Below are 21,729 nucleotides of genomic sequence, written 5' to 3'. Positions count from 1 at the left end.
ATCTAGAGCATGGCAGGTGGTCTCCAGGTTGGAATTATGTAGTTTGGGAAAGAAAGCTGGTAGGTAAATGACCTCATTCAGATGAAATTCAGAAGATACTTTAGGAAGAAACCTGGGATGTGGTCATAAGGGAACTCTGTCCTTGTAGGATACTGTGAAAGGGGGTATGACACTATGCCCCATATTCTTCATATGGACAGATGCTGATATTTATGATATGATTATGGCATAACTAAGATGTATTTTATGCAAGATAGGTCATGTGAGATATCATTGGAAAGGTTATGATTTATTGAATATGATTATAATATTTGTATGCATGCATGCATCATTTTTGTATCTGAAGTTAGGAATATTGTCTATGCACCCATTACAAATGTGTTTACACCTGGGGAATGCCCACTAGACAGAATGCAATCCGTCTAGATTGCTGACTGGAAAAGGTCATTAGGAAAAACAATAGGTTTTTGAAGATGCTAATCTCCCACCTTCCTGGAAAGCCTTCCTGTGGACACTGCAAACAGACTGAGTTGTGCCTGCAGTGTCATGTGATCAAGTCACCGGATACTGGACTCCATAATAAAATTAGTACTTTTCCACTGACCGGGGGTGGGAATCACACTGGAAGACAAAGGATTCCCACCATATGTAAAACCTATTTAAGGCAGAGGAGGCAGGCAGGCATCGTGGTTGGTTCTTCACTGAATCTCTGCCCAGGATGACTGCTGAAAATGTCTAAGAAACAAAGATAAGGAAGGGAGAAGGACTGAGACCAGGCTGGAAGGTTGTCTAGCCTGTGAATGAAATATCTGAAGTTTTAAGCTGCAGGCAAGTGCAGAGGGTCTTCAAAAATCTCTGCAATCTGCCTAAAAACATTAGGGTGAGAGTGTGCTACTTATAGCCAGTTTCTTTAATATCTTAAGCTTAGATTGCGTGTGTTTTATTTGCTAAGTAATCTGCTTTCATGTTTGCTATCCCTTATAATCACTTAAAATCTATCTTTTGTAGTTAATAAACTTGCTTTTTTCTTCTCTAAAACCAGTTTGTGGAATTCATAACCGGGAGTGGGGGTTGGGAGGGTGGGGAAGCTGTGCAATCTTCCTCCACATTGACGGAGGGGGCAAATTTTAATGAACTTACTCTGTATAGTTCTCTGTGCAGAGCAAGACGATACAATTATGGATTTACATTCCAGAGGGGGTGTGCATTCGAGTGCTGGGCAATTCCTTAGCTGAGCTTTCCCATGCAGAGCTGATCTCATCATCCGTGTGAAACTGCAGCTGGGCGCGTCCCTACCTGTGTGTGTGCTAGTAAAGTGCAGTCTGAAGCCTGAGGGAGGGCTTGGCTGGCTTGCCTCAACAGTACAATGTAAAAGGAACCCAGGCTGGTGGGACAGGCAGGCTCAGTGATACCCCAGTTCCAAGTGCCACCCCAGGATGGGGGGAACCCATCACAGGAGGGTCTGCCATTAAAGCTCCAATCTCTCAGATTCTGCTGGCTAATTCAATAGCCACTAAGAAGGCTGTTTTCATGGACAAATTCAGTAAGGTGCAGTTTGCCATTGTTCAAAAGGTGATTTCATGAGACTTAAGAACCAAATCAAGGTCCCAAACAGGGGTGACCAGTGGACGAGATTACCCAGACCTTTTGTGAACCTTACAGTTGTAGGGTGAGCAAACAGCAAGAACCCCTCAATAGTGCTATGAAAAGCTGTTAAGGCAGCCAGATGAACCTTGAAAGAACTGATAGTCCCATTTTCTTTAATTGAAGCAGATATTCCAGAACAAGCAGAATCAAGGAAGATCTGGGGACAGCATTCGGGAATTCACACCAGTGACTAAAAGTTTCTCCACTTTTGAAGGTATTTCCAGAAGAATCTTTCCTACTATTTAATAATACTTATTGTTCTTCTGCAGAAGAGACTGACTACCCCACGAACCATCAAGGGGCCTGGAGGTGGAGAATGCTGTGATGCAGCAGTCGACCAGTGCTCTGAGAGGGCACCTGAGGAGTGATTGGAAGATTTACTGATGGACAAAAAGAGCTAGGTGAAACAGGTAAGGAAACCATGCCTACCTTGATAATGTTGGGGCTACTAGAATAACTCTGGTCTTGTCCTGTCTGATTTTGTTCACCACTTTGAGAATCAGCAGCACCAGGGAAATGCATAAAACAGCTTTTTCATCCAAGTGAGAAGGAACTGCGAACTAAATCCCCCACCTTGAACACAACAGATGGCATTTTTTATTCATAGCTGTGGTGAAGAGGTCCACTTCTGGAAATCCCCATGTCTGAAATATGCTGACAAGGATCTAGAAATCCAACACCCATTTGTAGTCTTGGGAATACAAAACAACAAGGAGTGGATAACTTGATGAAGTGCCCTGTTCTATTCACTCTCCCTGAAGCATTTGGCACCGGCTACTATCGAAAGACAGTACACTGGGCAAGATGGACCATTGGTTTGACCCAGGATGGCTGTCCTTATGTTCTTATGAAAATCACCTGCTAAAAGCGACAGCTGTTATATTTTGCCTGCCCAGGAGACATATTGCGGAAATCCACCTGTAATCCCCTCTGCCCATGCTCCTACCGTGGAAATGGGGTTGGGGAATGGGGGAATGCCCTGCCCGTCTGCCTGGCGTTCCTGCTGGGGATCGGGGTTGGGGTGTGGTGGCTTCCCTCACTCCCCGGCAGGCGCGCCGGGCAGGCAGGGTGGGTCTGGGCACGGGGACACCCATTTTTCCCGGAGTCCCCCAATTGGCATGGCCCCAGCTACAGACCCCCTGGCTAATCCGCCACTGGTTGTGCTGCAACAGGTCACTTGTAAAAGAGCTTTAAAAAGACAAGGTGGCAAGCCAGAAGTTGAGCATATGTAATTCACTAATCTCATCATAATACCCATTTTTTCAAGTCCCCAGACAACTTACCACAGAGGACAGTCTTGGGAATGATGTTGTGAAGCGTGTTTAATGAAGGGCACATCACTACCAAACGTGAAGCAATGCCCTTCTGTTTCCCTGTCATGTTCTCAGGCTGTAACAAGCAAGTTTACTTTCTGCCGATCTAAACCATTTTTTTCAAATGAGCCTTTTACCTTTTCAGAAATGATCGCTCATGTGGTGTAGCTTTCTAATGGTATTAAACACAAAAAATCTTCCTTGAAAATTTCACCATCATAAAAGCTAACAAACAGCAATAGTTGGGCAGTGTCACTTAAATCGCTTGATTAGTCCCTGCCCTGCAGAGAAAAAGAACACGTGGCACTTCTTGTTCTGTCTGGACGTGAACAAGTCCACCAAGGGAGTCCGCAACCTGCAGAAGATCAGGCTGACCAAACCCAGATGGAGAGACCATTCGTGGCAAGACTAGAAGGTTCTGCTGAGGTGATCTGCCAGGACATTCTTGGCTCCAGGCAGGTGGGCGGCTAGCAGATGAATGGCATGCCACGCACGAAAGTCCGAGAGGCTGAGCGCTTCCTGACAAAGGGCCGAAGACCTAGATTCACCCTGCTTGTTGATATAGTATATCACGGCTGTATTGTCCATCAGGACCTGTCCTTCAGGTGGGGCAAGAATGCCTGGCAGGTCAGGCGAACAGCTTTGAGCTCCCCGACATTAATATGAAGGCCCAGATCGCTGTGAAACCAGAAGCCCTGGTTGTTGAGCTCACTCAAATGGGCTCCCCAGCCCAGGTCCTACACATCCAAAACCAGGGTAAGCGACGGAGACGGGGTCACAAAAGGAACCCCATGCAGCGCCGACTCTGGATCCAGCCACCAGTCTGAGGACAAAAGGATGCGGCTCAGCACCGTGTCCACTCAGTCCAGGGCATGCCTCCTGGGAATATAGACCGAGGCCAGCCATGCCTGCAGAGGTCGTAGATGAAAACGGGTATGGCGGACCACGTACGTGCATGCAGCCCATCAGTCACAGGCTCGTGTGGGCTGTGGTAAGCAGATGCTCTTTACGTAGGCAATCAAGTCCAACATGGCCTGGAAGCATGCCTCCGGAAGAAAGGCCCTGGCTGGCATGGAGTCAAGAACTGTTCCGATAACGCTGGTCCAATGCATAGAGTTTAACATGGACTTTTCTGTGTTTATTAACAGGCCCAGATCATTGCAGATGGATTGCACCAGGTCGAGGCTCTGTTGGACCTGCCCCGGAGACCTGCCCTTGAAGCTCTAGTCGAGATACGGGAAGATCTGGACACCCTGACATCTCAGGTAAGCCACTACTGGCGCCATGCATTTTGTGAACACCCTGGAAGTGACGCCCGGCCACTATGAAGCGCAGGAAGCACCTGTAGCCTGGGAATACGGAGGCATGAAAGTAAGCGTCTTAAGTCGAGAGTGGCATACCAGTCCCCCAGATCCAGGGAAGGAATGATGGAGGCCAGGGAGACCACGTGGAACTTCAACTTCTTGAGAGACTTGTTGAGGCCATGCAGGCCCCCTTTGGCCTTCAGGATTAAGAAGTAGCGGGAGTGCAAATCCGGCACCGCTCTTTAACGTCCGACTCCCCCAGGCACTTAAGGCAGCTGCTGTGGGGGGGTCGCTCACAGGCATAGGCCTGCTGCAGTCTGAACAGGGCTTGAACCCGAGAGACCCGCCTGGGGCAAAGTCCAACTGGGACCCTAACTACTAACCAACTCACACTTAACTACTTAAGAACTCCTTAAGACTATCAAAGCGAACTATATACAATGGCTTTTAGGCACGAAGTTTAAAATGATAGACAACCGCTAGCTCTTGCCAAGCAACAGAGGTGCTCCAACTGATCGCCACAGGCGGTAAAAAGGAACTGAGGGCGTAGGGCTGGCGGCATAGGTGCTGGAACTAGCAGTGTGGGAGGTGCTGCAGCACCCCCAGGCTTGAACTGGTTTCCATTATATACACGATTTACAGTTTGGTTCAATGGCTCTCAGCACCTCCACTGTAAAAACTGTTCCAGCACCCCTGGCCGGCAGTACCTAATATACCACGCCATGAGCACGGCATTCCAGAGGGCACCACAGCCAGCCCTACGGGTACCGCTAAGGCAAAAATCTCCGATAGCTGCACACGTGGGCGTGCGCACACCTAGAATGGAATCAACATGAGCAAGCACTCAAAGAAGAATGATCCTGCCCTATGACAAAAACACAGGAACCTTTTGTGCATCAGGTGTATTGCTATATGGAAGTACATGCTTGAAGGTCAAGGGCTGAAAAACAATCCCCTGAATTTAGAAAAGGAACTATAGCTGCCAGAGTCACTATCTTGAACTTTTGAGACCTCACAAATTTGTTTAGGAGTTTTAGATCTAAGATTGGTCTCCACCTTCCACTCTTCTTTGGAATGAGAAAGTACCTCATGTAGAAGCCCCATCCCCTGTGCTCAGCAGGGACCAGCTCTGTTGTTCCTAAACCCTCTTCTTCGTTTATTTCCTGTCTTTGGAACTTTTGAGATGGGTTCCTAAAGAGGAACAGCGACAGGGAATTAGAAGGGAGGGAGGTAAAATGGATTATAGCCCAATAGTATTATATCCAGCACCCATTTGTCTGAGGTGATAGGCTCCCCATGCTTGTTCGAATTGGGAGAGTTTGTCCCCAAATGGGGGAAGGAGGTAGGCAAATCATTGCAGCTGACAGACTAAAGACAAGGGAGTGGCTACTATATCTTGTGATAGGCTACTATATCTTGTTAAAATTCAAGATCAAGAACTAGCAGCACGTTGAGGTGAATAAAGAGGAATCGAGATTACTCAGTCCTTCACTAGAGAGGAAAAAAAGAGTAATCTTGATTCTAGAGAATTGCATCAGGTAGAAACTTTGAACTGTTTGCGATCTACAGAATTTTCTTTTGTTTGCAGGAGTGTAGATGCCTAACAAATGTAATGTTGCCCTAGAGTCTTTAAGAACATGCAACAACTCATCAATATTCTCTGTGAACAACTTTGGACAATTAAATGGGAGATCCTCTACCATAGCCTGGACTTCTCTGGGGGAACTAGACAACCATAGCGAGGATGCCCTGCACATCACCACTGCTATGGAAATGGAATGGGCTGCAGTATCAAGTGCCACCTAAAGAGATGTCCTGACCAATAACTGTCCCTCAGAAATGGTAGCCTGAAATTGTTCCCTTTGGTCTGAAGGAAGATGTTGAATAAAGGAGCCAAATTTTGCATGATTTGTAAAGTTGTATTTGGCCATCAGCGCCTGATAATTTGCAGTACAGAACTGTAGGGTTGACGATGAGTAAGATTTCCCCCCCAGAAAGTCCAAGCATTTCTGGTCTACAGGAGGAATCAAGATTACTCTATCCTTCACTAGAGAGGAAAGAAGATAAACCAAGTTAAATTTGCTTTTCAGCACTGTCTAAACATTTGAAATTGCTATTGACTCTTCTGGCTTTTATTTAGCCATTGCTCATTAATCTCAAAGCTTGCTTAAAGCACCAAAAGTAAAGGAGAATAAAATGAATCCTGCAAGGAAAATGCTTAGGGTTTGGGGGTGGGGTTGTTTTTTTCTGTCTCTTGGTTTTCATATCTGTTCTCTTTCAGTTGTTCACCAAGTTAAAGTGTCAAGTATATTTCTCTCCCTCTCCTCCATCAGGGGATGGTAAATGGATTGTTCCATCATATCTCAAAATCTTCAGTAGGGACACAATCACATACTTCATCATCAACTTTATAGATAAGGTTCAGAAAGTTCTCCTTACTTAAATGAAGAGCTGATCCATTTTCTTTTAAAAAAATAAATTTGGTAACTGTTTTCTGATTACTAGTAGAGCTTTATGTACAAGGCCTTTGGTTCTCTCTATTTAATATCAGGGCCTTAAGCATAGTCCTCTGTTAAAGTAAAGGCTGAAGGCCTGTGCTTCAGTTTTATTTTTGGTTTCTTATTTGTATTAAGATAAACTTAATTTAATATTTAAATAGAGCTTTATCTGAACAAGTTCTACCTACAAGGCTCAAATGCTCATCCAAATCTTTGAGGAAAATTTGGAATTTGTGACCAACTGCTGATTCACATCTGGGTGTGATGTAGTGACCCAATGCAATAAGGCAATGACATTAATAGGCACCAATAAGCTTAAATAGATCTCATGCTTACAAGGTGCACCAAATAGGGCAGTAGAGTGGGCAGCTGTTCCATATCCTGTATTTTGGAGAGGGGAAGTTAAGGGAACAGGAAAGGATATCTCCAATAGCATAAACTCTTCTTGATTCGCCACAGAAAAGTTCAGCAGTTTAACACATGGAATGGTTTATAACGGATCTATCAATCACACAAAAGCTATTCTAGTCAGAGCGATCAAGTAATCCTTGAGATGTGGCTCCTGTCAGAGGATAGTCTAATAAAAAGAAGGGCTGTGTAGAGAAAAATTATGTTTTCAGAAAGCAGGTCTCAGAAAATAACTGGGGTGCGGGATGACTAAATAGGGATAAGGTAGGTCTTTTGGGGTTCTACATAAGGAGAGAAGATCTGCTGGGAGATTATTTATGACTCAAGTCCTTCCCATACATGGAGAGATAAACATGCAAACCTTCTACTACTGTCTATTAAATAGCTGAAAATGGAATCTTTTGTTTTGTTTTAAAAAGAATGTAGGAAACTTAGGAAACACTATTAAAAACTAAAGAGATAGAGGACGTTGTAGCATGAAGCATTCAGTTCAGGAAATGACAAATTTAAGGCTGTGCATTAATGTATGCATTATGATAGAGTAATATCTAATAACACTTGCTTCATTATGTTGATAAAAGAATTATGCAAACTGATTAGTGAATTGTTCTAGTAGTATCCAGTCACTGGCAATGTTCTACGTGTACAGTGAGCAAGACAGGACCTGCTGCAAGAGGAAGAATGCTCTTGTGAGGAAAGCACTGGACTGGAATCAAACGGAACTTGGTTCTTTTGCTGCCTCGGTCACAGATTTTTCATGTGACCTTGTGCAAATCATGCTGTTTTTCAGTCTCATCTATAATACTCAGCTATCTGCAAAGTTTGTTTTTTAATGTTTGTGAGGCACTTATGCTATGTTGGGTGTCACAGATGTGTCAACAAAAAATTCTGCATTCGTTTTAGTGTTTGGATGGTATGCAGTAAAGGCTTGGGGCCACAAAATGAATAATGAGGATAAAAAAAATATTCAACAGCAACCTCTTTCACTACGCACCATCCAGTTTATGCACTGAAACAGGCAAGAGTCCTATGGAGAAAACAGTATATAATCAATCAATATGATACTATATTTTAATGCATTCTCACAAGATGTCAGTTGTTCAGACAACTTAACCTTCTCCATTTTCTGATTTTTTTTTTTTTTTATTTTTTTTTTAAAAGAGTTTCACTGTGTAACTTTAAGCTTCTTCCACACTGCACTGGACAAAACACACACATTGTTTCTTAATGCGTCATTATGGTTAACTATTTTAACAGTAATTGTAATAATTGTTCCTTTATAATTTGTCACAAACTATGTATATATAGGGTTTACATTAACACATAGCATTCTTAATGCAGACTTCTTGTTAATGAACTTGTCTATTTTGTGCAACAACACAAAATATTGGGGGGAGGGATAGCTCAGTAGTTTGAGCATTGGCCTGCTAAATCCAGGGTTGTGAGTTCAATCCTTTAGGGGGCCATTTAGGGATCTTGGGCAAAATCAGTACTTGGTCCTGCTAGTGAAGGCAGGGGGCTGGACTCTATGACCTTTCAAGGTCCCTTCCAGGTCTATGAAATAGGTATATCTCCATATGTAACTGTTGTTCATTTCTTTATGTACATAACGAATAATGCTAACAGTGTTATTTGTTTCTAAACATCAGTATGAAAAATACACCTCTACCTCGATAGAATGCTGTCCTCGGGAGCCAAAAAATTCTTACCATGTTATAGGTGACACCGCGTTATATTGAACTTGCTTTGATCCACCAGCGTGCACAGCCCCGCCCCCTGGAGCACTGCTTTACCGCGTTATATCCGAATTCGTGTTATATCGGGTTGCGTTATATCAAGGTAGAGGTGTATAGCACAATGTACCAGATAAAACAGGTAATTTCTTTTCCAAATACAGTCGAATATGTTTAGCTTTTAACAAATATGCCATCTTCCCTACATTACAGTATATTTAAGCCTTGAAATAGAACTTGATTGTTTTATTTAAGCAAGGGCCAGTAGATGGAACAGTTCCAGAGCTCTTAAGTGTTTAACTTTTTTGTATTGGCTGTCATACGAGAAGATTAAGGGGTGATTTGATTACCATCTATATGTATCTACATGGGGAACAAATATTAGATAATGGGCTCTTCAATCTAGCAGAGAAATGTATAACACAATCCAATGGCTAGAAGTTGAAACTAGACAAATTCAGACCAGAAATAAGGTGTACATTTCTAACAGCAAGAGAGTAATTAATCATTGGGGGGGGAAAAAAATCTACAAAGAATTCTCCATCACTGACTATTTTTAAATCAAGATTGGATATTTTTTCTGAAAGATATGGTCTATGAATTAGTTTGGGGAAAGTTCTACAGCCTATGCTATCTATGCCAGAGTTAAGACTAGATGATCCCAATGGTCCCTTCTGCCCTTAGAATCTTTGAATCCTGCTGAACTAAACCTTAGAGACTGTCAAGATAAAAAAAGGTTACATACTTGAAAAGACAGCTTGTGATTTAGAACTGGGACTCGTGACCTCCCAGTGATTTCAACAGAGGTAAGTAATTTGCATCTTGCAGCCAAGAATTTGAGCCCTGGGATTTTATCTATTGCCACAAACACTGCCTGCATATATATTTATTTGCATTGATAAACTATTATTCTCTTATAGTCAATATTAATTTTAAAAACATACCTGCTACTTGTGCCAATCTATCATGAAGTTTATATAAGCTGTTCATCATGAGACTTTTTTCATTTGCCTGGAATTAAAAAAGCTGGTTAACATTAAGACAATTTACAACTTCACAAGAGAAATTAATTTTTCATCTATGCAGAACCTAAAGCTATTTACAGTAAAACACTTTTATTTACAGAATTAGATAAGATAGCCAAATAGTGTTTTGTGCATCAAAAAGACAGTATACGCAACTGATTTTGCATTTATCTGTATCCATTCAAGGTGTAATCTTTTTTTTTGAGCTAGTTGAAGCTAGTTCTTGGCGTTAGAGAGGAAAATTATAGGAAACAGATTGACAATTTAGGTGGTTGCACTGTTCTCTCTAATGTAGTACTAAAACAATGCCCTGGAATGGTCTTAATAGGTATTAAATAATTGGAGGTGCGAATCTTAAAAAAAATAAAAATAAACAAAGCCCCTGGATATTTGTTCTTATTAAAGGTCCTATGACACTTTAGGCAAAACAAGGTACGTTAACCATCCTAGCTGAATTTCTATTCAACTATGTTCTATCCATGGGAAATTCAGGCCAAAATTAGACTTCTGGAAAGGCCAAAACAAAAACTCATTACACTATCGACCCTCAAACTTGACTGACTCATTTTGCATGAAAGAAAAGCTGTGGCATCTAAAGTGTAAAGGTGGGAGAAAGACAATTCTATAGAGGCAGAATGATCTTGTGGACAAAACAGAAGAATAGGAGTCAGGAATAGAGAATGATGCAAATTGAGCAGTGAATTATTCTAATATCTCCAGTTACTGCAGGTATGCCCAATTCGTGTGTGACCTTAGGCTAATCACTTAACATCTGACTCAATTTTTCTACCTGTACAATCGTGTTAATACCTCCTTTGCAGGAATTTTATAAGGTTTAGTTATTATTAGTGCTTGTAAAGTGCTTTGCAATTCTCAGATGGAAGGCACTCTTTAAAGTGCAAAATGTTTAAGTGTATGTGGTAACTAAACACTTTTCAAAAACATTCTTCAAGAATATGATTTGTATTATCTACTTCACCACCACAATATTTTCAATTTAACAATTAGCTCAGGCATATGAGGTTTAGAGTAGAATCTCATTTTTGTATATTGCTTGCAACAGGAAGACTAGTTTTTGTATTCTTCATTCTCAGTTTCTCAAATCTGAATTAGTTTAATGAAGGAAAAATACATTCAGGAATATAAGTATCTTTCTCCTACTTCAGCCCCAAAGCTCTGCACCTAGGTGATTAGACAGATACTTCCACCAATTCAAAAGATTTAAATGATTTAAAAAAAAAAAAAAGAGCCAGTAGCGCACAGACACACCCACACATTTTGAAAAGTTTCAATCTCACCCCTAAAATAGATGAACTGATAGATCCTTCATGTCAGACCAGTAGTTACCATCTCTCCACTAATAAAGTTTTGCAAGAGTAGTAGTGTTTACCCTTGAGTCCAGGCCAGATTCCAGCATGGAATATATGCAGAAAGTCTACTTAAGTTCCTGCTGTTTACAGTGAAATCATCATTTGCATCCAAAATGGGGAAAGAGTACGTAATTTTCTGGAATTTTGCCACAGAAGTGGCTGCACTTCAACAGTTTGTGTTGTGTAGCATCTCACCACAGAAATGGATGAATTTGAGCAGTTTGGACTACATAGCCTTTTGATCCCTCAGGATTAAAGATGTTCTATTAGGATGATTTACTTGTCAGTAGTTGCATATATTATGTCTGTACATCTCTATTTGTAAGATGTAAACTGTGCTATTAGCTCTGAACTATTTAGGGGGAAAAAAGCATCTATTAGGGTCAACCAAGCTCTCCTGTGTGGTCTGAACTCTCAGAACCAGCTAAATGAAAGGGATCCAAAGCCCCCAAGCAGTTGCATTTCACTATGATAAAATAAAAGATACAGAAGACTCCAAAGACATAAGGAAGAAGTAGAGTATATTGCTTCCATAAAACTAAACAGCTATCAATAAGTAACTTTTCTTTCTTCTACAATGGTTACCTCAGAGAGGAAACCACCTCTCTTCTTATGACATACAGCTGCAGTTGCAATCCATGAAGGCCCCTGAGCTGAAGCTCCTTTGGCATGAGGGGGGGACAAGAGGGGGTGTAATGGCTGGCATAGCGCTCTGTTATGGCCCCAGAAATTTCCTTCCCCAGATATGTAACAGTCCAAGTTTTAAGACTGGAGATTGTCAAACTTCCTAGAGAATATTTTCTGGAAAACCAATTTTGTAAGTCTTCAGGGCATGCCGCAATGCACACCTCTTCATGGATCATGAAGACACGGGCATTGTTGGGTAGGGCAGGGTGTAGGGCTCTGGAGATTGTGCATGTGGTTAATTTCAGTTACATTTATGTTGTTGCTATAAGTGAACATGATGGATTTATTTTAATTTATTTGTTAAAAAACTGTTAAGTGCACCCAGAATAATGGATTGGGGTTCTTTTATTACACTCTGTATACATCTAAATAATCTCATGAACATTTTATCAGTAGGCCCCTAGGAGAACAAGTGAAGAGTAATTAAACAAAGACTGAAGACCTATTTCCCTAAATATGCATGACAGTGAGATGCCAAATAAGACATGGAAGGCCTAGCATTGTCAGTTGTAATGGAGATTTTGTTCAGTATCTTGTTAAAGAAGTCCATTTTCACTGCAGCATGCATTAAGAAGCACTGTGTCAAAGAAAGTTTATCAATGCTTGAAGTAACGAAGGTATGAACAGAAAGGTTGAGAATTTCAATGTTACTGGAGCTCTTAAATGTAGTTGCAGTGAAAGATTCCTATAGACAGCAGCATCAGATGTCTGAACTAAAAATCACATTCTTAGTTCAGAAAAGAGAAGACTGATTAGTTTTACATAATCTGCAATGGTTGAATGACTTGTTGGCTTTATTCAACAACCACAAACTAAATGTAAAACTTCAAGGGTCAAGGAATGATTGCTATCAAACATAGTGGTTACTAAGATTATGAAGAGAAAGTGGAACTATTCAAGACGACTGATATTGGAAAGTTAAAATACTTCTCTTCATTGACTAAACATCTGAACAATTCAGCATTCATGGGCCATGCTGACAACATAATAATGCACTAGACATTCAGATGTAACTGGGATCTTACCGGGAGTTTAGGATCTGACAGCTAGAAAACATGTAATGATCCAAGAGCCAAACAGGATCAAATACCAGATTTCAAAAAGTTCTCTCTCAACAACCGGTAAATGGAGATTGTCAACTTCCTAGAGAATATTTTATGGAAAAGCAAGTTTGTTTATTTCATTTCCCAGATGGAAAATAGCGAACACAAAACAAAAATCAACTTACTAGCAAAGTTTGGCAAAGCTTAGAACACACTGTTCAATTCTTTTGTTTCTAGGGGGAAAAGAAGCCACCCATAGCTTTGTAGATGACCTCTTGCTCAAGAAGGTACTTGTGAGAACTGTTTTCATGAATCAACTTAATGTCTGACAATAATAAATTGACAAATGATGTGGATTAGAAGGCAGTATGGAGGGGAACTGGAGAGCCTAACCCTTCTGGCCAATGAACAATCCATAGCAATTCTACTCCATACTAGAAGGAAACTGACAAGATTCCCAGAAGGAAAGGGAAAACTGAAAACAGGTTCTTGGGTTGACTGTTAAATCTGGTGCCCAAGAGACTATAATGTCAAAAGAATCATCTCTCTTCCTCCAGTGCTTATGAGCCTTTCTCCTGGACTCCTTGTAAGAAGGCATTCTGAGTTGAAACACAGTATCCTGCAACATCAGGCCTGTATTTCCAAGAAGATTGCATCAGGTCAGAGACCTGGTTGCCAACTTCATGTTACAACATACAGACACCTCAGAGTGAGTCCACCTCAGAAATTGTTGCCCCAATTCTCTAGCTGATAAGTCAGTATCATGATGGAAGAAAAACAACGTGGAATAGAGGACACAAGGAAGAAAGGAGAGCAGCAGAATACGGAGCCTGGACTTCAGACAGGCAGACTGATTCCCTCAGGGAACGGATGGGCAGGATCCCCTGGGAGAATAACATGAGAGGGAAAGGAGTCCAGGAGAGCTGGCTGTATTTAAAAGAATCCTTATTGAGGTTGCAGGAACAAACCATCCCGATGTATAGAAAGAATAGTAAATATGGCAGGCGACCAGCTTGGCTTAACAGGGAAATCCCTGCTGATCTTAAACCAAAAAAGAAGCTTACAAGAAGTGGAAGATTGGACAAATGACCAGGGAGGAGTATAAAAATATTGCTCAGGCATGCAGGAGTGAAATCAGGAATGCCAAATCACACTTGGAGTTGCAGCTAGAAAGGGATGTTAAGAATAAGAAGGGTTTCTTCAGGCAACCTAGTGATAGAGGATGTGGAAAAAGCTAATGTACTCAATGCTTTTTTTGCCTCTGTCTTCACAAACAAGGTCAGCTCCCAGACTACTGCACTGGGCAGCACAGTATGGGGAGGAGGTGGTGACCAGCCCCCTGTGTAGAAAGAAGTGGTTCAGGACTATTTAGAAAAGCTGGACGAGCACAAGTCCATGGGGCCAGATGCGCTGCATCTGAAGGTGCTAAAGGAATTGGCAGATGTGATTGCAGAGCCATTGGCCATTATCTTTGAAAACTCATGGCGATCCGGGGAGGTCCCGGATGACTGGAAAAAGGCTAATGTAGTGCCCATCTTTAAAAAAGGGAAGGAGGAGGATCCGGGGAACTACAGGCCAGTCAGCCTCACCTCAGTCCCTGGAAAAATCATGGTGTAGGTCCTCAAGGAATCAATTTTGAAGCACTTACAGGAGAGGAAAGTGATCAGGAACAGTCAGCATGGATTCAACAAGGGCAAGTCATGCCTGACTAATCTAATTGCCTTCTGTGAGGAGATAACTGGCTCTGTGGATGAGGGGAAAGCAGTGGATGTGTTATTCCTTGACTTTAGCAAAGCTTTTGATACAGTCTCCCTCAGCATTCTTGCCGGCAAGTTAAAGTAGTATGGGCTGGATGAATGGACTATAAGGTGGATAGAAAGCTGGCTAGATCTTCGGGCTCAACAGGTAGTGATCAATGGCTCCATGTCTAGTTGGCAGCTGGTATCAAGCGGAGTGCCCCAAGGGTCGGTCCTGGGGCCGGTTTTGTTCAATATCTTCATTAATGATCTGGAAGATGGTGTGGACTGCACCCTCAGCAAGTTTGCAGATGACACTAAACTGGGGGGAGTGGTAGATACTCTGGAGGGTAGAGATAGCATACAGAGGGACCTAGACAAATTAGAGGATTGGGCCAAAAGAAATCCGAGATTCAACAAGGACAAGTGCAGAGTCCTGCACTTAGGATGGAAGAATCCCATGCACTGCTACAGACTAGGGACCAAATGGCTAGGCAGCAGTTCTGCAGAAAAGGACCTAGGGGTTACAGTGGATGAGAAGCTGGATATGAGTCAACATTGTTCCCTTGTTGCCAAGAAGACTAACAGCATTTTGGGCTGTATAAATAGGGGCACTGCCAGCAGAGGACGTGATCATTCCCCTCTATTCGACATTGGTGAGGCTTCCTTCATCTGGAGTGCTGTGTCCAGTTTTGGGTCCCATACTACAAGAAGAATGTGGAAAAATTGGAAAGAGTCCAGCGGAGGGCAACAAAAATGATTAGGAGGCTGGAGCACATGACTTATGAGGAGAGGCTGAGGGAACTGGGCTTGTTTAGTCTGCAGAAGAGAAGAATGAGGGAGGATTTGATAGCTGCTTTCAACTACCTGAAAGGGGGTTCCAAAGAGGATTGATCTGGACTGTTCTCAGTGGTAGCAGATGACAGAACAAGGAGTAATGGTCTCAAGTTGCAGTGGGGGAGGTTTAGGTTGGATATTAGGAAAAAACTTTTTCACTAGGAGGGTGGTGAAGCACTGGAATGGTGGTGAAACCTCCTTCCTTAGAGGTTTTTAAGGTCAGGCTTGACAAAGCCCTGGCTGGGATGATTTAGCTAGGGATTGGTCCTGCTTTGAGCAGGGGGTTGGACTAGATGACCTCCTGAGGTCCCTTCCAACCCTGATATTCTAGGATTCTATGACAAATTCTCTTCAGTGAAATCCACCTTCTGAAACCCTTCCTCATGAACCAAGATCAAGCAGTTTCTTCAGAAGTAGGAGGAGTTTATTCTCCTGATATTTCATATAGAGTATTTCTTTCTAACTTTAAAACACTATCCAAGTCAGATTTGGGTTTTGTAGAATTAAGCTTAAAAACCTGAAGACTAATACAATTCTTTCCAGGATTTTACAACACAAACACTGCAGGATTGTTCTACGTTAAAGCAATCTGACTGTAAGACAAGGTTGAAATCTATAAATCAAGTTTTACTGCTCAAGATTTTTAAAAATTAAGACAGCAAAGGGAAGAGTACATTAATTTTTTTACATTCTTTCAATCGTATTTGTCTTCGGTATAACATAACTAGCATTTTTAAGCTAATAATTGTTGTAGTGCCTAGGTCTTGCAGTAGCCATTTGTAACATAACAGTAGCTTACTTAATTTTCTCACTGTCCTGTATGACACAGTGACCTCTGCTAGAAGCATGACATACATTCCAAAATTTCATATACCTTAATAGTTATTGGTGTTTGCACTGACTTCATACAAATATCTAACAAACAACATAAAGCACAATGTACTGTAATCATATTTACTTACTTTTATTTCTTCAAGCTGCTCACTGAAGGGATTTTTAACTATTAAGGGTAAAAAAAGAATGTCATTAGTTCACTCATTGTCTGGCTTGTAGATGGTAATAAAATATATCAATATTATAGTCTCTTAGCACATAAAATTTCATAGTGTATAAAGGTAATTACACAGATATTTTTAGGGAAAAATCATGTATCTATAAATTTAGGCTAAATGAGAATCAGACAGCTACAGCAGCAGTTTATTGGACTAAGATGCAAATTCTGTGTTATCCCAGCAGTTCGAAGCTATAATTAGCCATATAGCTATTTAAGTAGTTTTTAACAACCACCTCAATATGAATATAGAGTAGTTTAGCAAACCCCAAAAAAACTTCAAAAGTGATTCAACTATTACACTTAAATAACGTAATTTTGAGGAGCTAGACATTTTCATAGTATATAGTGTAGTCAATGCAAGCGTATTTCAACATACATTCTTATTCAATGAAAACTCCTGCATGACAACATCATACCCCTCAAAAGCATTTCTTTAAGAGAGACTACTTTGAGTGATTCTCAAATGAACAGGGAAATACAGGTCTGCTTACAATAGCAAGTAACGTATTTTTGACAGAACAATTTCCACAGTTCATTTAAGCTACAGTTAATCTGTTTTCCCTGGCTACTGTGAATGCCTTTGGAGCCAGAAGAAACTGATTTTAGACAAATTATAACCGGAAATAAAGTGTGACATTTTAATATGGAACTTTCAAGGGATGTGGTGGATTTCCCATCACTTGAAATCTTTAAGAGTCCAAAGTATAAAACAGGATAACTTAGGTGTGTAAACTACAACATTTGTGCTTTTTTAAAATGCAACATCACTTTGCTTCAAAATCTAAATTTTCATTTAAAAGAAAGTGAAATCTCTAGACCTTCTGTTTGCAAAGAACTTTAGAAACATTAGCCAAACATTAATTGATGCAACCCTTTCCACCCACATCTATAGACACCTTGAACCTTTTCTGGGAACTGCCCCCATTCATACCTGAAGACCAATGGTAATTTCAAATGTGAAAGTTAGCTATTTCACTACTGATCATTTTGGTAAAAACAGAGTGTTAATGTTCTCTGTCACTGTTTGATGATGTGGCAAATATTTAGAGTATAGTGGGGCATCTAGCTCCAGTCAAGGGTTTCTGGACCAAGGAACAAGAAATTCAAACCCCTTATGACTGAAACTTAAAGTGACTGCTGCTGCTGCCCAAGAGAGGAAGGATGGGTGAATGAAAAAAAGAGAGAATGCATCACAATATAAAACTGAACTTAATATTAAAGTAAACACAACCAAAGAATATTTTAGTGATTGACCTAGGGTTTGGGTCAATGGGGGGGGGGGGGGGGGGGACAAGTGCTACATAATTTTATGCACTTCCCATCATTTAGGCCCAATTTGCTAGATGGGACATGTCAACAGAGTCAATTTATCAACCAAACTCGTAATCTCATAAAAAGTGAACTGAAGTTTGGCTGACAAGACCTATTTTCCACATAGCCTTGTTGATTGGCGTTAGTTACACTACCTTCCCTTTAATTCTTTACTGATTAAAACCCAAATCAGCCTTTTCATGATTTTGCGCAGGATCTACATCAGGATAATTGACCTACAGTCAGTCGTGTCATTCAGTTTACCGTTTTTAAAACAATTGAACAACATTAGCTTTGTCCCAGTCCTCTGAACTTTCCCAGTGTTCCAATAACTATTAAAAATTAACATTAGTGGTTCAAAGAGCTTCTTGGTGCTTTTTTTTTTTTTTTTTTTTAAGATTCTGGAGTGCAAGTTATCTTGTCCTGATTACTTTAATAAGTTTAAGCTTATAATTACTGCTAATCATCCTCCTAGTTACTAATGGAATAGAAATTATTTCCTTATCACTCCAAAATAGGAATACATCATCCTGTTTCTCTCCAGATTCAGAACAGAAATATTTAATACTTCTGTATCCCCTTAATCTCTGTACAAACTTCCCAGAGAGATCGGTATGGATCTGTTGTGGACTGAAGAAAGTATGAAGTCCTTAATTTATATCCTGACCATAAACATAGTATCTGCCCTCTTCTCTCAAGGAATTTGACACCTCTTCTCTAGACCTATCCATTGGAGCAGGGATTGTCCAATCTTTCGCCACACTAAGTTTACTGTTGGTGCTTAATTATCAGTTTGTGCAGAATTACAAGCTTCCATTTTAAGTAAGTTTCTAATCTCACAGCTATGGAGATAACTTTACAGGGTATGAACGCAATGGAAATTGCTGCATCATCTTCCTAAGTCAGCTGACAGACCCAATGCCTCTGATTATGACAGCTATACCCAACTGCAGCAGAGAAAGGTATCTAGACAGTTTCACTGTTGTTTGGAACCCTATGGGTACTACTGAAACTGATCAGAATCATTTCAATTTTATTCTGCTACTGGGGAAAGCAATCACCTGAAGCAGACAGATTATACAGAAGGTACCTGTGTGTGAGGAACTCCGAGACACAGACTGGGGAAAAGGATGAAGTAGCACAGTTTGCCCCAATACACATAGTATTAGCCAGCAGGTTCTGGGCAAAGGGGAAGAGGAGGGAAGGAGGAAAAGCTCTCTCCTTCCTAGCAGCCAGGGGATGGGGCCTACAGATATAGCAAACATTCAGCCACATAAATGAAAAAAAGTCTCTGAACAGATCCAGGGACAACATTCTCATAGGAAATTCTATTTAGGATTGCAGGGTCACTGCCCCAAAACTTTACTGGAGTCACCACACACGTGCACTCTTTAGTTTATTTCTCTAACTAGTAGGTATCTAGTCAGCCTTGGCTGGGAATCCAAGAAGGAACTGGGAGGCAGGACCAGCCAACAGACCACTGGTAAAGTTTTCAAAAAAGCAACTTAAGCACTTTTGAAAATTTTACCCAATGGCAATTAATGTAAAGGAGGAAGATGAGATGGGGGGGGGAGGGAGGGAGAGGGAAGGGAAAGAGAACAGGCCTGTAAAAGAGAGACTAGTCTAGACAGCTGTTATCAGAGGAATACAGCACAATAAGAATGTCAAGAATCCTTACATCAGAGAATTTGCATGCATTATTGGAGAAATAGGCTGAAAACATGAATTGCATTTCACTAGAAGTCCCTAAAAGGTTTAGGACCTAAGAGTTACCTAAGAGAGACTGCCTCACTACCTGTGGAGCTGAGATCAGCAGAGGCACCTGGCCTGGAGCCCCCTTGATATAAAGGAAGTGGCTGATAAGGAATTCTCTCTGAGGGATTCTCAATTTTGGAACTAATACCCCAAGTCAGTATCAACCCAGAAACGTTAACCAAACAAGCATACTAAAAAGCCCATTAAAAAAATTAAAAAAATCAATCTACCAAAGAGGAATATGGGCTAAGAGCTAGATGGAGATTTAATGAATATCTATAAGCAATCTGTGTGTGTGTTTTTAACTTATGGGATATATATCTAAAGCCTAAAATAATCATAAAAAATATAAGTGCCTAATAAAAAGATGAAACTGTAGGCAAATTGCAGATGTTTATGAACATGAAACACAAGTCATAACTTTTCAGGTGATAAACCTCAATTATGGAACTCACTCCTGCCAGACACACATTACAGGTCCTTCCACATTCAGACAAAAAGCAAAACTCATCTCTGATTTGGCTTTTTCACCCAAGATCTTCAGACACATGCACACAAACAAAATTTTCTGAAAGGATATATTGAATGAGTGCTCCATAGAGTACATTTTCTTCCTCTCTGCACAGTAGTAAGAACACTGTTGATGCTCCAATAAAGATGTTTTCTTATCAGAAACACCCTTATCACCAGCCTGGCACTAGAATCACGAGGTTTAGATAACGTAACCTATCCTTGAATTTGAAGACAACAGAAAGAGAACTGGCTCTCTTATGGCAATTTGCACCAGATCCTGCAAACCAAACTAAGGTGAGCATTACTGGCTAGGCAGACAATATTATAACCCTGCTAAATTCCTCACCTACAGTAAGCACTCATTTAAAGATTTAAAAAAAAAAATCAAAATCTGTCATGGTAAATGGCAGGCAAATTTTCAGAATAGTTTTGCAGAGCAATTCCTGCAGCTGTGGAACTGTAAGTTAAACTTATCCCAAGAATCTGAAAATTCTGTCTTTGGGCCCAGAATACACTGAATTAGACACAAATTTTCCTCTGCATTTCCCAGCTATTTCTCAAAAGTGAACACGTGAGAGCAGAGCCTCCATTTCCATGCATGAAGTCTTGACCTGCCAAAATTATCTGCTAAACAATTACTTCCTCCTACCGAACTGCTGTAATGTAAGCAAATTTATTTCTGTCCATGATAAAAGTATGAGCTTCTCTCACAAAGATTCTGGCTGTTCAGAGACGACACTATAAATTACTATTAGATTTTCACTGTTGCATATTGTGACATTAAGTACAGCTCAAGTGCAGAAGGCAAGTGGCACCCTCATAACAACTAATGAATTTCAGATGGCTTAACCAGTTCTACTTTATCCCAATCCTTTAATGCCATGAAATGTATCTGACAAGTGTCATGCAAGGTATCAATGAAAAGCTCATTACTCACTGGTTATTAATAGAATCATATAATGTAGATGCAAGCAACTGATGCAAAGAGCTTGATGTAAACTGAAATTAAAATTCTTAAAATATCTTTGCCAGCCAAGCAGGAGACAATGACAAGACAATAAGAATGAGAAGGCATTTACATATTGCATAAACATCAAGCTAACAAGGGATGGAGGCAAACTTAACACTATTACAGAGGGGGAGGGGACTGACAATCACATGTCTAACATTCATTTAGTTGCATGAAGGGACAGGAACTAAATAATTCGCATTTTAGCAGACAATCCCAGTGGAAGCAGCAGCAGGAGCAGTAGAAGTAGGGTTACCATCCATCCGGGTTTCCCCGGACATGTCCGGCTTTTTTAGCTTTAAATGGCCGTCCGAGGGGGATTTCTAATAAGGTAGAAATGTCCGGGATTTCCCCCTTCCCCTCATGCAGAGTGCGGCGCGGCTGATTGGACGGCTAGGCCTGATTGAAAGCTGCTCGCAGCCACTGGGGCCTCTAGCAGCCAGAGTCCCTCCCCCTCTCCCTCCTCCCCTGCAGAGCAGCGCCTTA

At 41.1% G+C, this 21,729-nt stretch overlaps 1 protein-coding gene across 6 annotated transcripts in view; it reads right to left on the bottom strand.

Annotated features, from left to right (window-relative positions):
- LEMD3 (LEM domain containing 3) overlaps window positions 1-21,729 on the bottom strand; it is a 78,880-nt gene that overhangs the window by 25,191 nt on the left and 31,960 nt on the right. For all 6 annotated transcript variants that reach the window (XR_010590756.1, XM_042853251.2, XM_065558352.1 and 3 more), the window contains exons 2-3: window positions 16,564-16,601; window positions 9,848-9,914 (exon numbers count right to left, since the gene is read on the bottom strand). Coding sequence is in view for 5 of the 6 variants with exons in the window: in XM_042853251.2 (XP_042709185.2) it covers window positions 9,848-9,914; window positions 16,564-16,601 (105 nt within the window). In the remaining variant the exon portion in view is untranslated. The remainder of the gene's footprint in view (window positions 1-9,847; window positions 9,915-16,563; window positions 16,602-21,729) is intronic.

The sequence above is a fragment of the Chrysemys picta genome, chromosome 1 (assembly GCF_011386835.1).
Source record: "Chrysemys picta bellii isolate R12L10 chromosome 1, ASM1138683v2, whole genome shotgun sequence".
Lineage (NCBI taxonomy): Eukaryota > Metazoa > Chordata > Testudines > Emydidae > Chrysemys > Chrysemys picta.
This window is presented reverse-complemented; position numbering and strand designations above follow the sequence as displayed.